Raw genomic sequence first — 21,935 nt, 5'->3', positions numbered from 1 at the left:
TTTTAATAGTATAAAAATATTTCTCATCTTTGCTTGTCTGTGACATAGCCATAGGCCTCCGACCAGCTTCCTCCAGCCCAGGCGTATCGGTTCTGGGCTAGTTGCAATAACCCAACACCCATGCAGCTACTGCCCTCAGCCCAGGGTAGCTGTACGCATGCACTAATAAAAGCTATTTACCGATGGTGGTGGTGATTCAAGTGGTATTTGGCCTGACTGGTTCCAGTTGACTCTCGCTTTCTCCAGCTAAAGGTCCATCTTCTCGCAAGTTTGCATTGTTTTTGTTGTGTTCTTTGGGTTTTGTATAGCGACTAGATGTTTCATAGGATTAGGTAGCTAACCATACGCCAAACCTTGTTAAGTTGGGCTTTGGACTGTTAGTGGTGGAGTTTATATTTCAAATAATGTTTATTATTGTTCGCAGCAGGTCATTGTGGAGGGTGCCACCTCCGATCAGGTTCCAGTCGTCAGTTGCGTGCCCGAGGGTACTGTCCTTGGGCCGCTGCTATTTCTCATCTTCATCAACGACCTACCAGACGGACTGAATTCATCTACAAGGCTGTTCGCTGATGACTGCATTGTGTATCGCCAAATCAGAGCCAAAGAGGATTGTGACATCCTGCAGAACGACCTACAAACCCTATCTGAATGGGAACAAACATGGGGTATGGAGTTCCACCCACAGAAATGCAGTGTACTAAGAGTCACCTGGAAGGGCCGTCCAATAGAACACACATACCCATTGAAAGGAACAACCCTAACCATGGACAAAACAACAAAATACCTTGGTGTGGACATTCACTCTACGCTGTCTTGGAACACCCATATTGACCGAACCACCAAGAAAGCTAACAACATGCTGGGCTTCCTACGTAGAAATCTTCGGCACAGTCTTCAAGCCACAAAAGTCAATGCCTATAAGACACTAGTCCTACCCCACTTAGAATACTGCCCATCAATCTGGAACCCTAACATAAAAGAACAAGTAAAGAAAATTGAAATGGTCCAAAGAAGAGCAGCACGTTTCGCCACCAACCGTTATCGCAATACCAGCAGAGTTACGGATATGCTGCATCTACTTCAATGGGAGTCTCTTGAGGACAGACGCACGAAACTCCAGCTTGTAATTCTATACAAGATTATACATGAACTTGTCGACATACCAAGTCATGTCTACCTATCAGAAGCACCAGTGCGAACACGTCGGAACATGTATAGATGCATAGCTTGGCATACAAACACTACTCAGCAACATCAGATGTCTTTAAGTTCAGTTTCTTCCCCAGAACCATCCCAGTGTGGAACAGACTTCCAGCCACAGTAGCTGAGCCCCCTCTTTGGTATCCTTCAAGAGGGAGCTAGCGACGCTGCATTTCTAACAAGGGGTTTCACTCCCAGCTGGTTGAATGACCAGCTGGGATTATCTCTCTTCCATGTATCTATTCTTATTATTCCTAATTATGCCCCCCTTCGAAGAAGAGGGGGTATATTGTTTTGCACATGTCGGTCCGTATGTCCGTCCGTATGTCCGTCCACCAGATGGTTTCCGGATAATAACTCAAGAACGCTTAGGCTTAGGATCATGAAACTTCATAGGTACATTGATCATGACTCGCAGATGACCCCTATTGATTTTGAGGTCACTAGGTCAAAGGTCAAGGTCACGGTGACCCGAAATAGTAAAATGGTTTCCAGATGATAACTCAAGAACGCTTATGCCTAGGATCATGAAACTTCATAGGTACATTGATCATGACTAGCAGATGACCCCTATTGATTTTCAGGTCAAAGGTCAAGGTCACGGTGACCCGAAATAGTAAAATGGTTTCTGGATGATAACTAAAATACGCTTATGCCTAGGATCATGAAACTTCATAGGTACATTGATTATGACTCGCAGATGACCCCTATTGATTTTCAGGTCACTAGGTCAAAGGTCAAGGTCAGGGTGACCCGAAATAGTAAAATGGTTTCCGGATGATAACTCAAGAACGCTTATCCCTAGGATCATGAAACTTCATAGGTACATTGATCATGACTCGCAGATGACCCCTATTGATTTTCAGGTCACTAGATCAAAGGTCAAGGTCATGGTGACCAGAAATAGTAAAATGGTTTCGGAATGATGACTCAAGAACGCTTATGCTAGGATCATGAAACTTCATAGGAACATTTATCATGACTCGCAGATGACCCCTATTTATTTTCAGGTCACTAGGTCAAAGGTCAAGGTCACGGTGACTCAACTTAGAAAAATGGTTTCCGGATGATAACTCAAGAACCCCTATGCCTAGGCTCATGAAACTTCATAGGTACATTGATCATGACTCGCAGATGACCCCTATTGATTTTCAGATCACTAGGTCAAAGGTCAAGGTCGGGGTGACCCGAAATAGTTAAATGGTTTCCGGATGATAACTCAAGAATGCTTATGCTAGGATCATGAAACTTCATAGGTACATTGATCATGATTCCCAGATGACCCCTATTTATTTTCAGGTCACTAGGTAAAAGGTCAAGGTCACGGTGACTCAACATAGAAAAATGGTTTCCGGATGATAACTCAAGAACGCTTATGCCTAGGATCATGAAACTTCATAGGTACATTGATCATGACTCGAAGATGACCCCTATTGATTTTCAGGTCACTAGGTCAAAGGTCAAGGTCACGGTGACCCGAAATAGTAAAATGGTTTCCGGATGATAACTCCAGAACGCTTATGCCTAGGATCATGAAACTTCATAGGTACATTAGTATTATCTCTTCTAACATTATATACTCTGAATATATACTATTATATTGTCCTTAATTTGTATGTAACTCTCGTATTTTTTATATAATCTATCTTTCTTTCCATCTGTTTACTTTTGTATTAAGCGCCACTGACCATTTAGTAATTGTCAAGTTTGACTGGTCAACGTACCGATGTAGATGTAGATGTAGATGTTTAGTGCAATTGAAATTATATAAATGTGTTCATGACAAGAATACATGCAGTTAATTTTAATAAATTGGTTCAATGTAATTTTATAGCGAGTAATTTTAGTGTACCAGTGTATTCAGCTTTTGTCTGCAACTTTTTAATTAAAAAAATCTAAGACACTACATCGATTGACGTATATACAAGTTACAACAAATGTTATTTAATAGATCCATTATACATTAAATATACAATTAATGTTTTTTACTAAAACACTGCAATGCAACAGGGTCAGTCTGTTTTCTGCAAATTGACTTGTTAAAAAGTACTTCATTACTGCATTGTATGTTGAAATACAAATTGAAAAAGTTTTTTCACCAACTTAAACTTAAAATATTCACTTACAGTGTTGCTGTCATGCTTCCTATGTCCAATGGAAGGGGACAGCACATACAGCCCCAAGGTCCCCCCCCCCCTCTCTAACAACTGCCAAGCCTTGTTTTGTTCTGATCACATTATTTCACTAAAAATTGTATTTACTAGTTCCAATCTATTGTTTTAATAATTTACAAAGTGAAACGATACATTTTTTCAATGACAATACATGTACCTTTACCAGGCTTTTTCCCAGGCATTTTTCCAAGCACAGCGGAAAGGCAGTGAGGATGGTGGATGCCCTCCCTTGCTTGTCAAAATTAAACAAACTTTCTTCAAATTAAAAAAAATCTGCACTTCTTTGGATCTATTAAACAGCTTTACTTAATTTTTTAGCTCGGCGTTTTCAGAGAAAACCCGAGGTATTGTCATAGCCAGCTCGTCGTGCCATCCGCGTTGTGCTAAAACCTTTACATTTTGTTAAGGTTTTGAACATTGGCTCTAAAATCAAATTGCTTCCACCTACAGCTTTGAAACTTCATTTGTAGATGCACCTTGATGAGTTCTACACACCACACCCATTTTTGGTCACTAGGTCAAAGGTCAAGGTCACTGTGATCTTTAAAAAAAAAAATAATCTGACAAGCTTTCATTTATTCAAAACTGCACCCGTAGCCGAGCGTAGCACCCGTTATGCGGTGCTCTTGTTTTACAATACAATAATTATTGTGTTGATGATGTTATTTGCAGCCATTAAATTCCCTTGTTTTTGAACTGACCATAGACATATAGCTATGTCATAGCTTAGGAATAAGTATTACAGCTAATCCATTTCATCTTTGCTATACATAGAAATTATTATTTTCTTTTATGCTTCCATTTTTTTTGGCATGTATCCCTTTAGTTTAATCACAACTGAAACTATAATAAAATGCGCACAGTTTAATATCCCAAAATTTCTAATGAGTAAAGGGCAGTAATTCAACATATACTATCACATCATTTCATGGTTCAAAACGTTGATGACAGACTTACTTGTTGAGAGGTCACCTGGTTGTGACAATTTAAAATCCACTTGACTGTGCATGACGTGTTCTGTAGTCTGCTATCTGCATGTGTTAAAAGATGAAATGAGGTAATCTTATTAGCTCGGCTGATTTCGGAGAAAACCCGAGGTATTGTCATAGCCAGCTCGTCTTCTGGCATCGTGCTAAAACCTTAACATTTTGTTTACCTTTTGAACATTGGCTCTAAAATCAAAGTGCTTCCACCTACAACTTTGAAACTTCATATGTAGATGCACCTTGATGAGTTCTACGCGCCACACCCATTTTGGGGTCACTAGGTTGAAGGTCAAGGTCACTGTGACATCTTTAAAAAAACAAACAAAAAAAACTGACAAACTTTTATTTATTCAAAACTGCACCCGCAGCCGAGCGTTGGCACCCGTTATGCTGTGCTCTTGTTTACCTTTATTTTTCCGTACGTTTATCAACTTAAATTCATATACACATATCTTTTACATACCTGGTTGCGGTTTTGGCAATCTAAATCACATATATTTTTTGTTGTTGCATCGAGTGTTGTATCGCTAAGTGAAAAAATGTTCAAATTAGACAAAGCCATGTAAGTGTTTTCAAATTTGTGTAATGATTTTTTTAAGATTCGAAAAGCATTGCAGAATTTTACTGTGATGTAAGCTCATTTTAACTACAAATAAACAGTTCTCATGTATTTCATGTAAATCATTTGTCCTGATTAAAAGGGTGCAAATATTATAATTCATGTACAATGCCGTCTCATCCTCATGAAAAGTATGGGCTTTAATATTTGAATGCAGAATTAAAACTGTGTAGCACAGAGAATGTTGAGATCTTTACTTTAGGTTAGAAAAAGTGTGTTATTTTTTACAAATTTGTGCACAGATATTCTCTAAATTAAAACATATTTTTAATGTTGTATCTGCAAGACTGCAATGGTTGAAATAGGTTAGTATTGATCTGTGATAAGTACAAATTACATATACTGTATAAACCTCCATGTGGAAAACATATATTTGGATGCCTAAACGATGATTGACTGATTAGATAATGGAGCACAACAGATTTTACGCAGCATCATTTTATAGTCGATGAGAGAATGAAAAACTGTTCATGTTTGATTTTAGGAAAGTCCCATTATTGTTTGCTGTGCTTCACAAATCCTAGCTGGAGCACTGCTTGGATAATTTTTGATTTCATTGCCAAACTGTGTATATTTTTTTCTGTAGATGGATATGGAAACAACAGATATTCCAGTCACCAGTGTCAAGGCTGCTGACCCAGTAACAACAACACAGACACACATTTGTGGCGATTTAAAGAGACAGTTTCCAAACCAGGATGATTCTCATCTGATTCAAATCCGAGCTTCTTCATCAGAGGTTGAGTTATATGTTGTACAAAATTGAAAAATAAAAAGATGAGAAAAAAAAAGTGTAACCTCTTATTCCAAATGTTTTATGAGTAAACAGTAAACATTGATTTTATTTATGTTGGTTCCTATAAAAGTGTGTAATAAGTTTGGTATTAATTGTGCAGAAACATGTCTTGCTTTATCAGTGGTGACAATATATGTTTTAATATCCCACTTTTACACCGAATTCGGTTGATTAAAGTCCCGTTGATTAAATTTCTGCCATAAACTACGGCATGAAATGATGTCATTTTTTTACAAAATGATGTCATAAATCCAGCAAAATTATCCAGTTAAACTAATTTTGTTTAAATAAAAAGACTTACTGAATAAAAAGTGGAATAAATAGAATAATAGATAAGTGTTGATTAAGCAAGGCTCGTGCTTTTTGTTTTCTAAGCCTCGCATGATAAACCTGCAGATCTACAATAAAAACTTACCTATTATTCTCTATTTTTACAATTGTGCGATGGTATATAGTGCAGTTTGGCTTTGTTTAAGTAGTTAAATTGAAAATGTTGAACAATTACTTTGACCTATTTTAAATAACGTATAATTAAGTCCAAAAAACAACTGATATATAGAACACTGCTTCTTGATAAAGTTTTATTACCTTCCTACCAGTAATTTGTTAAGCGTATTGTTAATGATTTATTTTTGTGACATACATTACATTTTGATTTATACTTTCATTATATTCATTCTTAATTGTTTATGAACATTAGTATATACTTATATACTTAACTGAAGTTAAAAAAAACACTAAATTATATAGTTTTCCTATTTTCACACCTCAGTGCATAAACTGGAGTGCAAGAATATATGTATTGTATTAAAGATTGCACGCCGAATCTCTGCGCTCATTGAGCAGAAGCAGCGGGAAGTTGACATGGCCAACTGCCAGGAGTTCTGTGGGGTGCATCCTGCATTGGAAGGTGACCAGGCCTGTCATTCATGTTTGAAGTCTATACGTTTGATCTTCCTTAGAGATGACTTTATTTTTACTTAAAGAGAAATTAAAGATCAGCTTATCTTTGTCAAAATCAAAGTTTCTGCTTCATAAATGATATGATGTTAACCATTTTAGCAATAATAACTTCTTTTAAGGCATTAAAATGTTGTATGACATAAATATGAAATAGATAGTCTTAAAATTGCAATATCAACAAAAACTTACCCCCGAAAAAAGAGCCCCGAAATTAGAAAAATCAATTTTTAGCTCGGCTGTTTTCGGAGTAAACCCGAGGTATTGTCATAGCCAGCTCGTCGTGTCTGTGTCCGTCGTCATGTCGTCCGCGTCGTGCTAAATCCTTAACATTTTGTAAAGGTTTTTAACATTGGCTCTAAAATCAAAGTGCTTATACCTACAACTTTGAAACGTCAACTGTAGCTGCACCTTGACGAGTTCTACACGCCACACTCATTTTTGGGTCTCTAGGTCAAAGGTCAATGTCACTGTGACCTCTTTAAAAAAAAATGTCTGACAAGCTTTTGCAGCCGAGTGTGGCACCCTTTATGCGGTGCTCTTGTTTATATTTGCATTGAAAGAATTGGCTCCAAAAAGTGTTAATAAATACTAGGTTTCATCCGATATAAAATCCACGTTACCAAGTTTTAGCCCCTGTTAAAATGTTGTCTCTAGTTGTTAACATCTTCCGAACTTGACAGAATCAGCTGACCGAGCTTGTCACATGTTTGCCAGATTCTAATTATTCACACGCAAAAAATGGAGGTGAAGAAAAAGCATTGCAGACCTTCAGCACATTTTATATGTCTAATGTTTTTTACCTCATGTCTCGTGTTTTTTATTTGAGATATTGAAATTATGAATTATTATGATAGGGCTTGAACTTAAGTGTTATTGTTTGAGAGTACATGTATTTAGTCTTACTTCCAATTGATAAATAGATAAAAAGTTGGATTGATAAACTAATTTAGCCTTGGTCCTTGAAAACAGGGTTTAATGCATGTAGGTAAAGTGTTGTTCCATGTACGTAAAGTGTTGTTCCATGTAATTTTGTGCAGTCTGCACAGGCTAATTAAGGACAAAACTTCCAGCCTAAACTGGATTTTCACTAAAATGAGACTTCCTTTTAACAAAAATGACATAAAAGCAGAAATTTTCTTCCCTGATTAGCCTGCGCTGACTGCATAGGGCAAAGCCAATTTTTCCAAAGCAAAGCTCTATTTGATGGCAAACTGCATTCAAATATTATTACATGGATTTTGTTGCAGCCTCAGATGATACCTGTGCCAGAACATCGGCAGAGTTTGTGCCAAGAGCTGGGGGTAAAAGTCACATTAAAGGTAAGTTGATTAGGTTAGATAAAACGTTAATACTATACTTGTTTGAAATGATTATATGGGTAAGGTGAATATGTCAGGTTGACCTATAATTTTAATCACCTTCCTGTCTATCCTCATTTGTGTTATCTTTTCACCTATTGAACTAAAAAACTATCAAACTATTGACTTGAAACATCATAGGAGGATGAATTTTAATTAGGAATAATGCTAGGCTTAAGAACGGTAACTCATAAGTTAGGAGTTTTGCCTAGCATTCTTTTGTGATCACTTTTTGTATGTTGCCATGTACTTTTTGTCTGTTGTCAACATATGACTAACAAACAATTTAGAGGCAAAATTTATTGTTAAATCATCATGAAACTTAGGTCAGAACAATTTTCCTAGTGATATCTTGGCCTAAATATTAAAAAAATGGGATTATGTGGGGTCAAAAACAAGGTCGCTCAGTCAAATCAAAGAAAAGCTTGTGAACATACTAGAGGCCACTATAATCGTCTATCTTCATTAAAATTGGTCACAGAATCTGTCCCAACAATATCTCAATCTAGTTGAAAGCCCAAAGAAGGGAGGTCAACAACTAGGTAACAAGGTCAAAGTAAAACAAAAACTTGTGAACACTCAAGAGTCCACATTCAAAATCTTCATTAAACTTGGTCAGAATATTTGTCTCTATGACATTACTGCCTAGTTCAAAACTGTGTCAAGTGGGTTTAAAACTAGGTCACTTGTTAAAATTAATTACGGTAAAAAGCTTACGAATACTATAGAGGACACATTGCATGATTTATTAGTGTTTCATCATGAAACTTAGTCAGTACAATTGTTCTTGATACGAATATCATTTCTCCTCTGAGTGAAATATGGTTCCGGTTCATTGAAAAACATTGCTGACATGATGCCGGGCAGTTTTTCTAGCATGGCTATAATAAGCCATTGGGAAACCCTAGATGTCACTTATTTCACCCAATCTTTGTGAAATTAGACCTCTGTGTTAGAAAATCATGGTGGTTTGTTTTAAAACACGCCAGGTTTTGGGATAGATTTCTTCATTAGTCTGTAGTGAAACCTTTGAACACTGCCTGCTCAGAATAGTTTAGTTCTTTTTTGGGTGTTAGCACCTTAGGATACTGCCTATTCCTATTCTGAAAAGCTGTGCAACCTTGTTTAGTTAGTCCAGAAACAATGTATGTGTAAAGTAAACACATTCCATCAAATTTAACATTTATTAAACGACGAATCAATGCTGCGCTATCTACAACATTAAGTACTTTTCGTACCTTTGTTAATTGGTTCTTACTAATGCTTATGTAAATTTTAAGTTTCATGCTGACCAAATATTTATGGTTTTACAGTATTCTCAAATAATCACATATGGACTTCACATGTTCACATTTTGAAAGATCTTTTTATGACCCCCTTCGAAGAACAGGGGGTATATTGTTTTGCACATATCGGTCGGTTGGTCTGTCGGTCGGTCCGTCGGTCCGTCCACCAGATGGTTTCCGGATGATAACTCAAGAACGCTTAGGCCTAGGATCATGAAACTTTATAGGTACATTGATCATGACTGGTAGATGACCTCTATTGATTTTCAGGTCACTAGGTCAAAGGTCAAGGTCACAGTGACTCAAAATAGTAAAATGGATTCCGGATGATAACTCAAGAATGCTGAGGCCTAGGATCATGAAACTTCATAGGTACATTGATCATGACTGGCAGATGACCCCTATTGATTTTCAGGTCACTAGGTCAAAGGTCAAGGTCACAGTGACTCGAAATAGTAAAATGGTTTCCGGATGATAACTCAAGAATGCTTATGCCTAGGATCATGAAACTTCATAGGTACATTGATCATGACTGGCAAATGACCCCTATTGATTTTCAGGTCACTAGGTTAAAGGTCCAGGTCACAGTGACTCGAAACAGTAAAATGGTTTCCGGATGATAACTCAAGAATGCTTATGCCTAGTATCATGAAACTTCATAGGTACATTTATCATGACTGGCAGATGACCCCTATTGATTTTCAGGTCACGTGTAGGTCAAAGGTCAAGGTCACAGTGACTCGAAACAGTAAAATGGTTTCCGGATGATAACTCAAGGATGCTTACGCCTAGGATCATGAAACTTCATAGGAACATTGATCATCACTGGCAAATGACCCCTATTGATTTTCAGGTCACTAGGTCAAAGGTCAAGGTCACAGTGACTCTAAATAGTAAAATGGTTTCTGGATGATAACTCAAGAATAATTAGGCCTAGGATCATAAAACTTCATAGGTACATTGATCATGACTGGCAGATGATCCCTATTGATTTTCAGGTCACTAGGTCAAAGGTCAAGGTCACAGTGACAAAAAACGTATTCACATAATGGCTGCCACTACAACTGACAGCCCATATGGGGGCATGCATGTTTTACAAACAGCCCTTGTTTAAATTACAATCTGCAACAAAAAGTTATATAAAAAGTATCAATATTTATTATCTTCAGTGAGCAGAGTGGTGAACATGTATGGTCCACAGACCCGCTTCTCAAATCAGGCCAATCAGAGACCTTATAACAAACAGGAAGTCAAACAGGCAGACTCAACGGTGGATGGCTTGGAAGAGAGGCTCTCTAATATGGAGGAACATTTGAAGCTTGCAGGTTTGTGGAGTATTGCTTAACTCATAAGCATAAAGGGTCGTCTCAGATTATCATGTGCAGTCTGCACTGTCTAATCAGGGATGACACCTTCTGCCGTTGCTAGAGTTTGGTTAAGAAGAGACTTGTTTTAAACACAAATTTCATAAAAGCAGCAAGTGTCGTCCATTATTATCATGTGCGGACTGCTTGCATGGCTTAGAAGAAAGGCTCTCTAATAAGGAGGAACATTTGATGCTTGCAGGTCGGCTTACCTAAGAATAAACTGTTAACAATAGTTTTATCATTCAACATTTGAGTCTCTTTCCCAGGTAGAACAATTAATTAAGCAACTTTAAGTTCTCACAGGCTTAAGTGAGACACACTTTCTTCTTTTTATGAAATTTTGCGTTTAAAGGAAGTGTCTTTTAAACAAAAATCCACTCTTTTCGGAAAATATTGTCCCAAATTAGCTTTTGCTGACTGCACAAGCTAATCTGGGAGAACACTTTAAGCATAATTATGCCTAAAGATCAGTTTTTCTAGAACAAGACTCAATAGGTGTTTTTGGAAAGAGTTTGATGCGTTCCAAGTGAGGATCCAATGCGGGACCTTTTGGGTACATATTGTCATTACTCCATAGTGACATTCTTTCCCGGGCTGCAGGGCAAATCAGAATGGAGGAGGAAGCAGAATGCTGCTATTTTGCTTTTAATAATTCCCCTGTTAATATTTTTTAAATCAAAGATGCTCAGTTGAATACTTCTTTTTATCCTCCCCCAAAGGCGAAGGGATAAAGAATAGGTTTGTCAGTCTGTCTGTTAATATTTCAGTCCGTCTGTCACAAAACTGTTAAGGGCTATATCTCAGAAACTATATAAGATATCAAGATGAAACTTCATAGGTGTATTGACATCAATGAGGAGAAGTGCCATGCAGAAGAACCTTAACAGTACACATTCTTTAAAAGAGTTATTGCCCTTTGTTTTTTTATTTAATGTAACTTTTTAGGGTTATATCTCAGATACCATGCAAGACTTCAACATGAAACTTCATGGGTGTATTGATATTAATGTGAAGTGTCATGTTTAAGAACAATAACCCTTCACTTTCTTAAATAAGAGTTATTGCCCTTTGTTTTTTATGTAAATTTTCAGGGTTATATCTCAGATACCATGCAAGACTTCAACATGAAAGTTCATGGGTATATTGATATTAATGAGAAGTGTCATGCTTAAGAACAATAACCCTTCACTTTCTTAAATAAAAGTTATTGCCCTTTGTTGTTTTTGTATGATGGAACTTTTCAGGGCTATTATTCAGATATGATGCAACATTTTAACATGAACTTCATGTGTGTATAGAAATCAATGGGAAGAAGTGCCATGCACAAGAACCATAACCCTGCGCTTTCTTGCTGTGTCATTAGAGTTATTTTATATGTTTTGATAGTAGACATAATGAACCGAAACTACTTGAGAATGAGATCTTCTAATGTAATCTTTGCAGGTCCCAAGAAGTCAGATATTTACAGTAGACTCAAAGAACTTGAAGAAAGAATTCTGTTCTTAGAAAGTCTATCGCCAGAATACTTTTCGTCTGGGGTAAGTGTAAGGGAACATATAAAATCACCAAAACTGTTGTTATGAATGTTTGTTAATGTCTTCACTAGTTTCGTATTCCATAAGCATCTTAAGTTATATTTTGATATATAATTCAGCCTTATATCAGTTCTTTAGCTTGTATATACATACATCATATAGGTTATATTTAGTGCTTAATACTTTATCTGTTTTAACATATTATTTGGCGATGTGTAAGGTATTGTTTTGCTTTACATTAAATTGTTTCGCAGTCTTATTGGAAACATTACTGGTATATATCGTACATTACTACAGTTTGATGAAAATCTCATTAAAAAGGTGATGATCAATCTAGTTGTCTCCCTTACAATTTGTTCCATAAATCTAGTTTCGCCCTTACACTTTGTTCCATACGAAACTTGTTGGAATATTAAAATTACCTTAAGATGTGATATACAATGTACAATGTGTCGAATTATCTTGCAGCCTCCAAGGCCAAAGAAATTGAAGCCAGAGCCCCGTGATCGCCAAGTGTTGTCCAGGGATAATAATGATGTAGGTCCAAGATATAATTCACCCTCAGGAAATTCTTGAATTTTCTTACTTTAGAGTGTTTCATCTGGAAATGTTTAAATAAGGTTGTTTTTTACAGCGTTTTTAACAATATAGTAAGATATTTGGACAAGTACACAGTAATCATTGGACATGCCCGTTATGATTTTGCCAGCTGTGTACAAGTACATAAATATGTCATATTCTAAAAACACTGTTAAATAAACTTTGTATTATTTACTTATAATTTTTTACTAATATATTAATTCCATTATTACATAATTGATATTTTAATGTATATTACAACGTCGAGTTTGCACAAGAGGGCTAGCAAAATCATTTAAGTGATTAAATGGTGTTGTGTGATGATTAGTTATTCATTGTAAACATAATTTTTCTCAAGAAATAATCCCTCAGAAATTATTATGGAAATGTTTTTAAAATGCTTAAATGTTGGACTTGATATCTTATCTCGTTTTGGCAGTTCTGCAATAGGTCTTGTTTTAAAACAATGAAGATTATATAAAAAAAATTATGAAGGATACTTTTAGAGTAGACTCGGATATCTTTGTTTTACCTCTCACTATCCATTCCAATATAGAATTTATAAGACACATGATTGTCCAATATGATAGTATATTGGACAGGCAGGTGGTACAATTTATGACATATTATTGAATTATATAAATTGGTATATGGCTTGAACAAGTTATTTTTGTAAACACCATGCCCATCAGCATACCAAAGTCTATATATTAATCAGGAAATTGAGTTAGATGCAGATGATTGTTTATAACAAAAGTCTCCTCAAGAAATGTTTTGCATGGGCATTAATGGTACTTTAAATGATAACTGAAAACGACTAGAGCACCTTTTTAATTTCCTGATAAGAGCTCCTGTGACCTTCACTTTTGACCTCAAAATCGATAGGCTTACTCGCCACCATTTCTATTGTCAAAACTAAATAATTGTGAAAAAAACTTCTCTTGGAAAACTAACAAATAAATACCAAACGTGCGCTCATTGATGTAAGAATATCTTCCAATTTATCCATAAATATATCCGTCATTAAACTAGCTCTTGTCATTAAAATGGGTGGACATTAAGCAACTAGGGCTAATGCCCTTTTGGGTAATCCCTATTCATCGCTTTTAATCATCGCTTATTACAGCTGAACAATGCTAAATAAAAAAAGAAATTCTCAAAAGATGACTGTGTTTTGACCTTCATTTTGATTTTATATGTGCTTTATTTCAGGATTTGAGCATCGAAGACATAGACAAAAGGATAAACAAACTACGGGAGACCCTACATCATAAAATACAGACTTGATATTGATGTACATTGTTAACATGAGCAAGAAAAAGTGAACTAGTGCTGACCTCCTGCCCTGTATGTTTTATGGGAGGATTTAGGGGTAGATTGTTTATCCTGTGAAAAAGAAGCACAAATACCTTCATGGAATCTTGGTGTTCTGAATTTTGCTGCCTGCAAAATAGTTGTTCCTAAAATGTTGTCATGGGCAATGGTGTGCATTTGGTCTAGAAATAATGACTTGCATAGAGGAAACATATAACAACTTGCTTAAGAAGTATAATTATACCCTGCTTAAGAAGTATAATTATACCCTCTGGTATGCAATAAACAGGGTTTAATGTACTTGTCATGTACGTCTGTCTTTCCATCCGTATATCAAAATTTGTCTGGAGGAGTTCTCCCATTCTTTAGTGTACAACATCAATACATGCAAACCTTTCTCCAATGATGTCAGTTGTGCAAGTGTTTATTGTCCCGTACTGGTGAAACCGGAGGGGACTTATGGTTTGCACTCCGTCTGTCTCTGTCAGTCTGTCTGTCTGTCTGTCAGTCAGTCTGTCTCACTTTTCTGGATCCTGCGATAACTTTAAAAGTTCTTAATATTTTTTCTTGAAACATGGATAAATGGCAATATGGAGATTATGCACATCATTTCATTTTGATCCTACCTCAAAAATTCTGGTTGCTATGGCAACAAATATATGTAAAAAATAAAAAATAAAATTCTGACAATGGTGGAGTTTCACCGGTAGGGGACCGTATTGCTTGGCAATCTCTTGTTTGTATTATTTTGTCAAAACCATATCTCTAAAACAAAAAGAGATGTCAACTTAAACCTTTAGAGGTTGGTAGAGCTCATTGGGGGAAAGTGAACAAGAACCCTGACTCTTGCTTCCATAGTTTCAGAGTGATTGCCCTTTTTAACTCACCTGAGCACAAGGTCCTCATGGTGAGCTTTTATGATCGCCTTTTATCTGTCTTGCATTGCCAACATTTGCCTTGTTAACACACTAGAGGCCACATTTATTGTCCGATCTTCAAGAAACTTGGTCAGAAGATTTGTCCCAATGATATTTTGGACTAATTCGAAAATATTTCCGGTTGGTTGAAAAACATTGCTGCCAGTGGGCGGGGCATTTTTCCTTATATGGCTAAAGGTAAACCTTGTTAACACTTTAGAAGTCCCATTAATTGTCCAATCTTCTTGAAACTTATAAAAAAAAATGTTGAAATGATGTCTTGGATGAGTACCAAATTGTTACAGTATGATGAAAAACATGGCTGCCAGGGGGAGGGGCATTTTTAGCTCACCAGATTGCTCAGGTGAGCTTTTGTGACCGGTTTTTATCTGCCGTTAACATTTGTTCTTAAACACTCTAGAGGCCACATTTATTGTCCGATCTTCATGAAACTTGGTCAGAATATTTGTCCCAATAATATCTCTATCGAGTTCGAAACTGGGTCATGCTGGGTCAAAAACTAGGTCACTAGGTAAAAAAAAAAAGAAACAGCTTGTAAACACTGTAGAAGTCACATTTAATGCCCAATTTTCATGTAACTTTGTCAAAATGTCTGTCTTAATGATATGTTGGTTGAGTTCAAAAGTGGTTCCGGTCTGTTGACAAACATGGCCGCCAGTGGGCGGGGCAGTTTTCCTTATATGGCTATAGAGAAACCTTGTAAACACTCTAGAAGTCACAATTTTGGCCCAATCATCATGAAAGTTAATCAAAATCATTGGTTTTATTGATATGTCGGATGAGTTCGAAAATGGTCCAGATCGGTGAAAAAACATGGCCGCGGCGGGGCATTTTTCTCTATATGTATATAGTGAAAACATGTGAACACTCTAGAAATCACATTTTTTGCCCAATTTTCATGAAGTTTGGTCAGAACATTTGTTTCCTTGATACGGGAGTTGATATATCTCAGATGAGTTTGCAAATGGTTCCGATGGGTCAATAAACATGGCTGCCAGGGGGGTGGGGACGTTTTCCTTATGTGACTCTATAGAAAAACCTTGTGATCGAACACTATAGAAGTCACATATTTTGCCTAATCATCGTGAAACTTAGTAAACACATTGGTTTTATTGATTTCTTGGACAAGTTGGAAAATGGCTCAGATCGGTGAAACACACTTTTTAGCTCACCTGGTTGCTCAGGTGAGGTTTAAGGATTGGTCTTTGTCCGTTGTTCGTCCGTCCACATTTGGTTTGTAAACACTCTAGCATTCACATTTCTCAAGCATTCTTTATCAAAGTAACTGAAAGATCTCAGTCAAGTTTGATAATGAGCAAAATCACATAATTAATGCCATAATTATTGCCCTTAGATTGTCCAAATTTTCAATATATTATACAAAATCCTTGTAAGCAAAGTTTGATGTTTGGTAAGGGGGGTCAACTCAAAATATAGGTCACCATTTAAAATCTTACAAAAACAAAAACACTCCCTACGCCAGAGTTTTGGTTCAATAATGATGAGACTTGACCAGGATGTTTGTCTGGTCAATATCTAGGTAAAGTTTGACATTAGGAAAAGATTGTATGAACCGACTCCTCTCAGGTGAGCGAACTAGGGCCATCTTGGCCCTCTTGTTCCTTATATGGCAATTGTAAAACCTTGTTAACACTCTCAAGTCATATTTATATTCCAATCTTCATGAAACTTGGTCATGCATTTGCACTTATGATTTATTAAATGAGTTCGAAATGGTTCCAGTCTGTTAGAAAACATGGCCACCAGTGGCGGGGCATTTTTTCCTAATATGGCTATAGTAAAATCTTGTTAACTCTGTAAAAGTTACATTTATGGTCCAATCTTTATGAAACCTGGTCAGATTTGTTTTAATAATAGCTCGGCCGAGTTAAAAAATATATACGGTTTCGGGAATAATAAGGCCCCAGGGGGGCGCGGCATTATTCCTTATATGGCTATTGTAAGACCTTGTTAACAACCTAGAAGTCACATTTTTAGTCCAATCTTCATGAAACTTGGTCAGAACATTTGACGAGTTCGAAAATGGTTCCCATCCATTTAAAAACATTGCTGCCAGGGGGCTGGCCATTTTTCCTTATATAGCTATAGTAAAACCTTGTTAACTCTCTTGTTAGTATTTTTGCCAAGTTTGAAAATAGTTTCAGAAACATCTCAAAGAGCAGCTCAGTCCCCCAAAGTCTCTGGTGAGCCACTATGGGCTTCTGGCCCTCTTATTTCTTGTAGGTACCTAAGGGGGTATTTCAGTCATGACAATAAAAGTTTGAGATATTTCATGTTAATTCTTTAAGATAAAACCTTTCAAAATGTGTTTGTTACTTTTTTGACGATTCATTTGCGAATGAAGTTGCTCTTAAATGATGATTTAAAGAAGTGTAAAACAAAGTAGTAGTGCAACCGTGGATATTAATCAATCCCAGTTAAAGAATGGTTAGGAAGATGACTGTATTGTGAGGCGAGCTCTATCGCCATGGTTAAGGAAGATGACTGTATTGTCAGGTGAGATCTATCACCATGGTTAAGGAAGATGACTGTATTGTCAGGTGAGATCTTTTACCATGGTTAAGGAAGATGACTGTATTGTTAAGGTGAGATCTATCGCCATTGTTAAGGAAGATGACTGTATTGTAAGGTGAGATCTAACGCCATGGTTAAGGAAGATGACTGTATTGTAAGGTGAGATCTATCGCCATGGTTAAGGAAGATGACTGTATTGTCAGGTGAGATCTATCACCATGGTTAAGGAAGATGACTGAATTGTAAGGTGAGATCTATCGCCATGGTTAAGGAAGATGACTGTATTGTCAGGTGAGATCTATCACCATGGTTAAGGAAGATGACTGTATTGTAAGGTGAGATCTATCGCCATGGTTAAGGAAGATGACTGTATTGTAAGGTAAGATCTATCGTCATGGTTAAGGAAGATGACTGTATTGTAAGGGGAGATCTATTGCCATGGTTAAGTAAGATGACTGTATTGTAAGGCGAGATCTATTTCCATGGTTAAGGAAGATGACTGTATTGTAAGGTGAGATCTATCGCCATGGTTAAGTAAGATGACTGTATTGTCAGGTGAGATCTATTGCCATGGTTAAGGAAGATGACTGTATTGTAAGGTGAGATCTATCGCCATGGTTAAGTAAGATGACTGTATTGTAAGGTGAGATCTATTGCCATGGTTAAGGAAGATGACTGTATTGTAAGGTGAGATCTATCACCATGGTTAAGTAAGATGACTGTATTGTAAGGTGAGATCTATTGCCATGGTTAAGTAAGATGACTGTATTGTAAGGTGAGATCTATTGCCATGGTTAAGGAAGATGACTGTATTGTTAGGTGAGATCTATTGCCATGTGTTGTGTAATAAGGCAAATGGAGCACTGTTACAGTGCTCAGCATATTGAAAAAGAAGAAACATTGAGCAAAAGTGAAAAAAACGCTAGCACCACCAATCGAGCAACAACACAACAAAATAGAAATACCCCAACTTAATGCTACCAAATTTGCCTTATCAGTCTGTGGGAAAAAAGGTTTTAAAAAATAAATCTTATTAAGTTCAAACTTGCATTATTTGTATATCTGTTTCAAGAGGTTTTTCAACCCTTTGTGCACATCTCATTGTCCAAAATCAGTTGATATGATTATATAATCATCTCCCCCTCCTCAATCAAACACCTGAATATTAGTTATGTATAAGTATTTGAAATCTATCATTCTGGAGAATCACCTGTAGAACTGTAACGATTCACCCATCATTCGATTCGATTCGATTTCGATACCAAATGGTCTGATTCGATTATTTTCAATTTGATTCAAATTAAACTATTTGCTGCTTATTTTGCAAACTATTTCATGTTTGGTTTGTCCAGAGCATGAGTAAATATGTTTGGTATTTGTTATTAACTTATTATGTTGAACATTTAACGTGTTTAATTTTTGAAATACAATTTAAAAACACAACATTGTTTTATAAGTAACAAATTTATTGAAAACATCCTATTGATTTATTCTTAAATAACATAAAATGCACAATGTATCACATGCGTTTAACAGAAAAAAATGTAAGTATATAAACAACTTCCAGTTGACTTCGTAACAGAATGCACACAGTTTAGTAAACAAACCATATGGGTACCTTACGTCAACAAAACACGTTTTGCAGGTTGCCTTTGCATCAGAACCTTCGGGAAACCGGAAATGTTACCATACTTTTTATTTTAATTTTGACGGTGCGTCTTTTGACGTGGTTGAAGGAGCCATTTTACCGCCTGATGTAATGCTCAGCATGTTATTCATTCATTCATTGGATGCCTTATTGGCTATTGACCAATCACAATAGGTATTACAAATGACAAGAATGTTTAGACGACGGTTTTGGAAAGTAAGGTTTAAAATGCGGATCAATCGGGATTGCAGTGAATCGAATCGAAATTGGCCGTATTGGTATCGAAATCAAATCGGCGGCGTTGAACCGGTTTTTCGATGCATCGAACCGAATCATTACAGCTCTAATCACCTGTCACCTTAGATCAACTATAGATGGGTTGATATTCTTTATTGTCCCCTACCCGTTTCACTGGAGGGGACTCGTGGTTTGCACTCTGTGCGTCTGTCTGTTATACTTTTCTGGATCCTGCGATAACTTTAAAAGTTCTTCATATTTTTTCATGAAACTTGAAACATGGTCAGATGGCAAATGGAGATTATGCACGCCTTTTCATTTTGTTCCTACGTCACGAATTCTGATTGCTATGGCAACAAATATATATAAAACAAGAGCACCGCCTTGCGGGTGCAGACCGCTCATCTATTTTTCTTTTTAAAGGTGAATGGACCTATCTCAATTTCAATCACAAAGGAAGGAGGGTGGAGTGGAGGGTGGTGTGTAGTGTGGGGGTGTGGTTATTTATTACATTTTCTTCCAAAAATGCACCCAAAAAGATGCAATTTTTTTTTTGGGGGGGGGGGGATTCTTGGGTGGGATGGTTGGACAGTATTACAAAAGTAAAATAATACAAAAAAAAAATGTGTTTTTTAACCATGTTTAAAAAAAAAATGGGGGGGGGTCGGGGGGGGGGGGGGGGGGGGGGTTGGGGGGTATAGTGTTAGGGTGAGGTGGTCATTTATAAGATAAAAAGAAAAAAAAAATTAGGGGGGGGATTCGGGGGGGCTTGGGGGATGGTTTGGGTGGAGTCTATTGTGGTATGTCAGGTAAGGGTTGTTTTGTCAAAGTATCAATCAAATCTAATCATCAATAAAAAAGTTATGGTAATTTTAGCAAAATTTTATAATTTGACTTTGAGAGTCAAAGTCATTCAAAGGTCAAGGTAAAATTCAACTTGCCAGGTACAGTACCCTCATGATAGCATGAAAGTATTTGAAATTTGAAAGCATTAGCCTTGATACTTTATAAATGAAGTGGATCTAAACACAAAATTTAACCATATATTCAAAATTATCGAGTCAAAAAAGGGCCATAATTCCGTAAAAATGACGACCAGAGTTATGTAACTTGTCCTTTACTGTCCCTTTATGATAGTTTGCGATTGTTCCAAGTATGAAAGCAATATCTATGATACTTTAGGGGTTAAGTGGACAAAAAGCAAAACTTAACCAATTTTTCAATTTTCTAAGTATAAAGGGCCCATAATTCCTTCAAAATGCCAGCCAGAGTTACATTACTTTGCCTGCACAGACCCCATATGATAGTTAGTAAGTGTTGCAAGTATAAAAGCAATAGCTTTGATACTTAAGGAATAAAATGGACCTAAACACAAAACTTAACCAAAATTTTCAATTTTCTAAGTATTAAAAGGGCACATAATTCTGTCAAAATGCCAGTCAGAGTTACATAACTTTGCCTGCACAGTCCCCTTATGATAGTTAGTTAGTGTTGCAAGTATGAAAGCAATAGCTTTGATACTTAAGGAATACAATGGACCTAAACACAAAACTTAACCAAAATTTTCAATTTTCTAAGTATAAAAAGGGCACATAATTCTGTCAAAATGCACGCCAGAGTTATCTAACTTTGCCTGCCCAGTCCCCTCATGAGAAAAGTGGACCTAAACGCAAAACTTAACCGGATGCGACGCTGACGCCAAAGCCAAGGTGATGACAATAGCTCTTTTTATGTCCCCCACTATAGTAGTGGGGGACATATTGTTTTTGCCCTGTCTGTTGGTTCGTTGGTTGGTCTGTTTGCGCCAACTTTAACATTTTGCAATAACTTTTGCTACATTGAATATAGCAACTTGATATTTGGCATGCATGTGTATCTCATGGAGCTGCACATTTTGAGTGGTGAAAGGTCAAGGTCATCCTTCAAGGTCAGAGGTCAAATATATGTGGCCAAAACACCTCATTTTATGAATATTTTTGCAATATTATAGATAGCAACTTGATATTTGGCATGCATGTGTATCTCATGCAGCTGCACATTTTGAGTGGTGAAAGGTCAAGGTCATCCTTCAAGGTCAGAGGTTAAATATATGTGGCCCAAATCGCTTATTTTATGAATACTTTTGAAATATTGAAGATAGCAACTTGATATTTGGCATGCATGTGTATCTCATGGAGCTGCACATTTTGAGTGGTGAAAGGTCAAGGTCATCCTTCAAGGTCAAATATATGGGTCAAAATTGCTCATGTAATGTCACTTCTGCAATATTGAAGCTAGCAATTTTATATTTGAAATGCATGTGTATCTCATGGAGCTGCACATTTTCAGTGGTGAAGGGTCAAGGTAGAGGTCATCCTTCAAGGTCAAACATCATATAGGGGGACATTGTGTTTCACAAAC

The 21,935-nt window shown here is 36.6% G+C and overlaps 2 protein-coding genes across 2 annotated transcripts in view; both read left to right on the top strand.

Annotated features, from left to right (window-relative positions):
• LOC127875154 (sodium/calcium exchanger 3-like) overlaps positions 1 to 2,892 on the top strand; it is a 216,085-nt gene extending 213,193 nt beyond the window's left edge. Inside the window, exon 11 of the transcript XR_008047310.1 lies at positions 2,666 to 2,892. The gene's annotated coding sequence lies outside the window, so the exon portion shown is untranslated. The remainder of the gene's footprint in view (positions 1 to 2,665) is intronic.
• Positions 133 to 17,444, top strand: LOC127875167 (MAP3K12-binding inhibitory protein 1-like). The gene is made up of 8 exons (XM_052420025.1): positions 133 to 151; positions 5,566 to 5,718; positions 6,589 to 6,685; positions 7,986 to 8,057; positions 10,552 to 10,707; positions 12,193 to 12,287; positions 12,753 to 12,821; positions 14,076 to 17,444. The coding sequence occupies exons 2-8, from the start codon at positions 5,566 to 5,568 to the stop codon at positions 14,148 to 14,150; spliced, it is 717 nt and encodes a 238-aa protein (XP_052275985.1). The 5' UTR covers positions 133 to 151; the 3' UTR covers positions 14,151 to 17,444.
• The last annotated feature ends 4,491 nt before the right edge of the window (positions 17,445 to 21,935 follow it).

This window comes from Dreissena polymorpha, chromosome 3 (assembly GCF_020536995.1).
Source record: "Dreissena polymorpha isolate Duluth1 chromosome 3, UMN_Dpol_1.0, whole genome shotgun sequence".
NCBI classification, from domain to species: Eukaryota; Metazoa; Mollusca; class Bivalvia; order Myida; family Dreissenidae; genus Dreissena; species Dreissena polymorpha.
Note: the sequence above shows the minus strand (reverse complement) of the source record. Positions and strands in the feature narration are given on the sequence as shown.

Coding starts and splice junctions, on each gene's coding strand:
- LOC127875167 (XM_052420025.1), top strand. CDS start 5,566: ATGGATATGGAAACAACAGATATTCCAGTCACCAGTGTCAAGGCTGCT. Junction 5,719..6,588: donor TCCGAGCTTCTTCATCAGAG/GTTGAGTTATAT, acceptor ATTGTATTAAAG/ATTGCACGCCGAATCTCTGC. Junction 8,058..10,551: donor GGGTAAAAGTCACATTAAAG/GTAAGTTGATTA, acceptor TATTATCTTCAG/TGAGCAGAGTGGTGAACATG.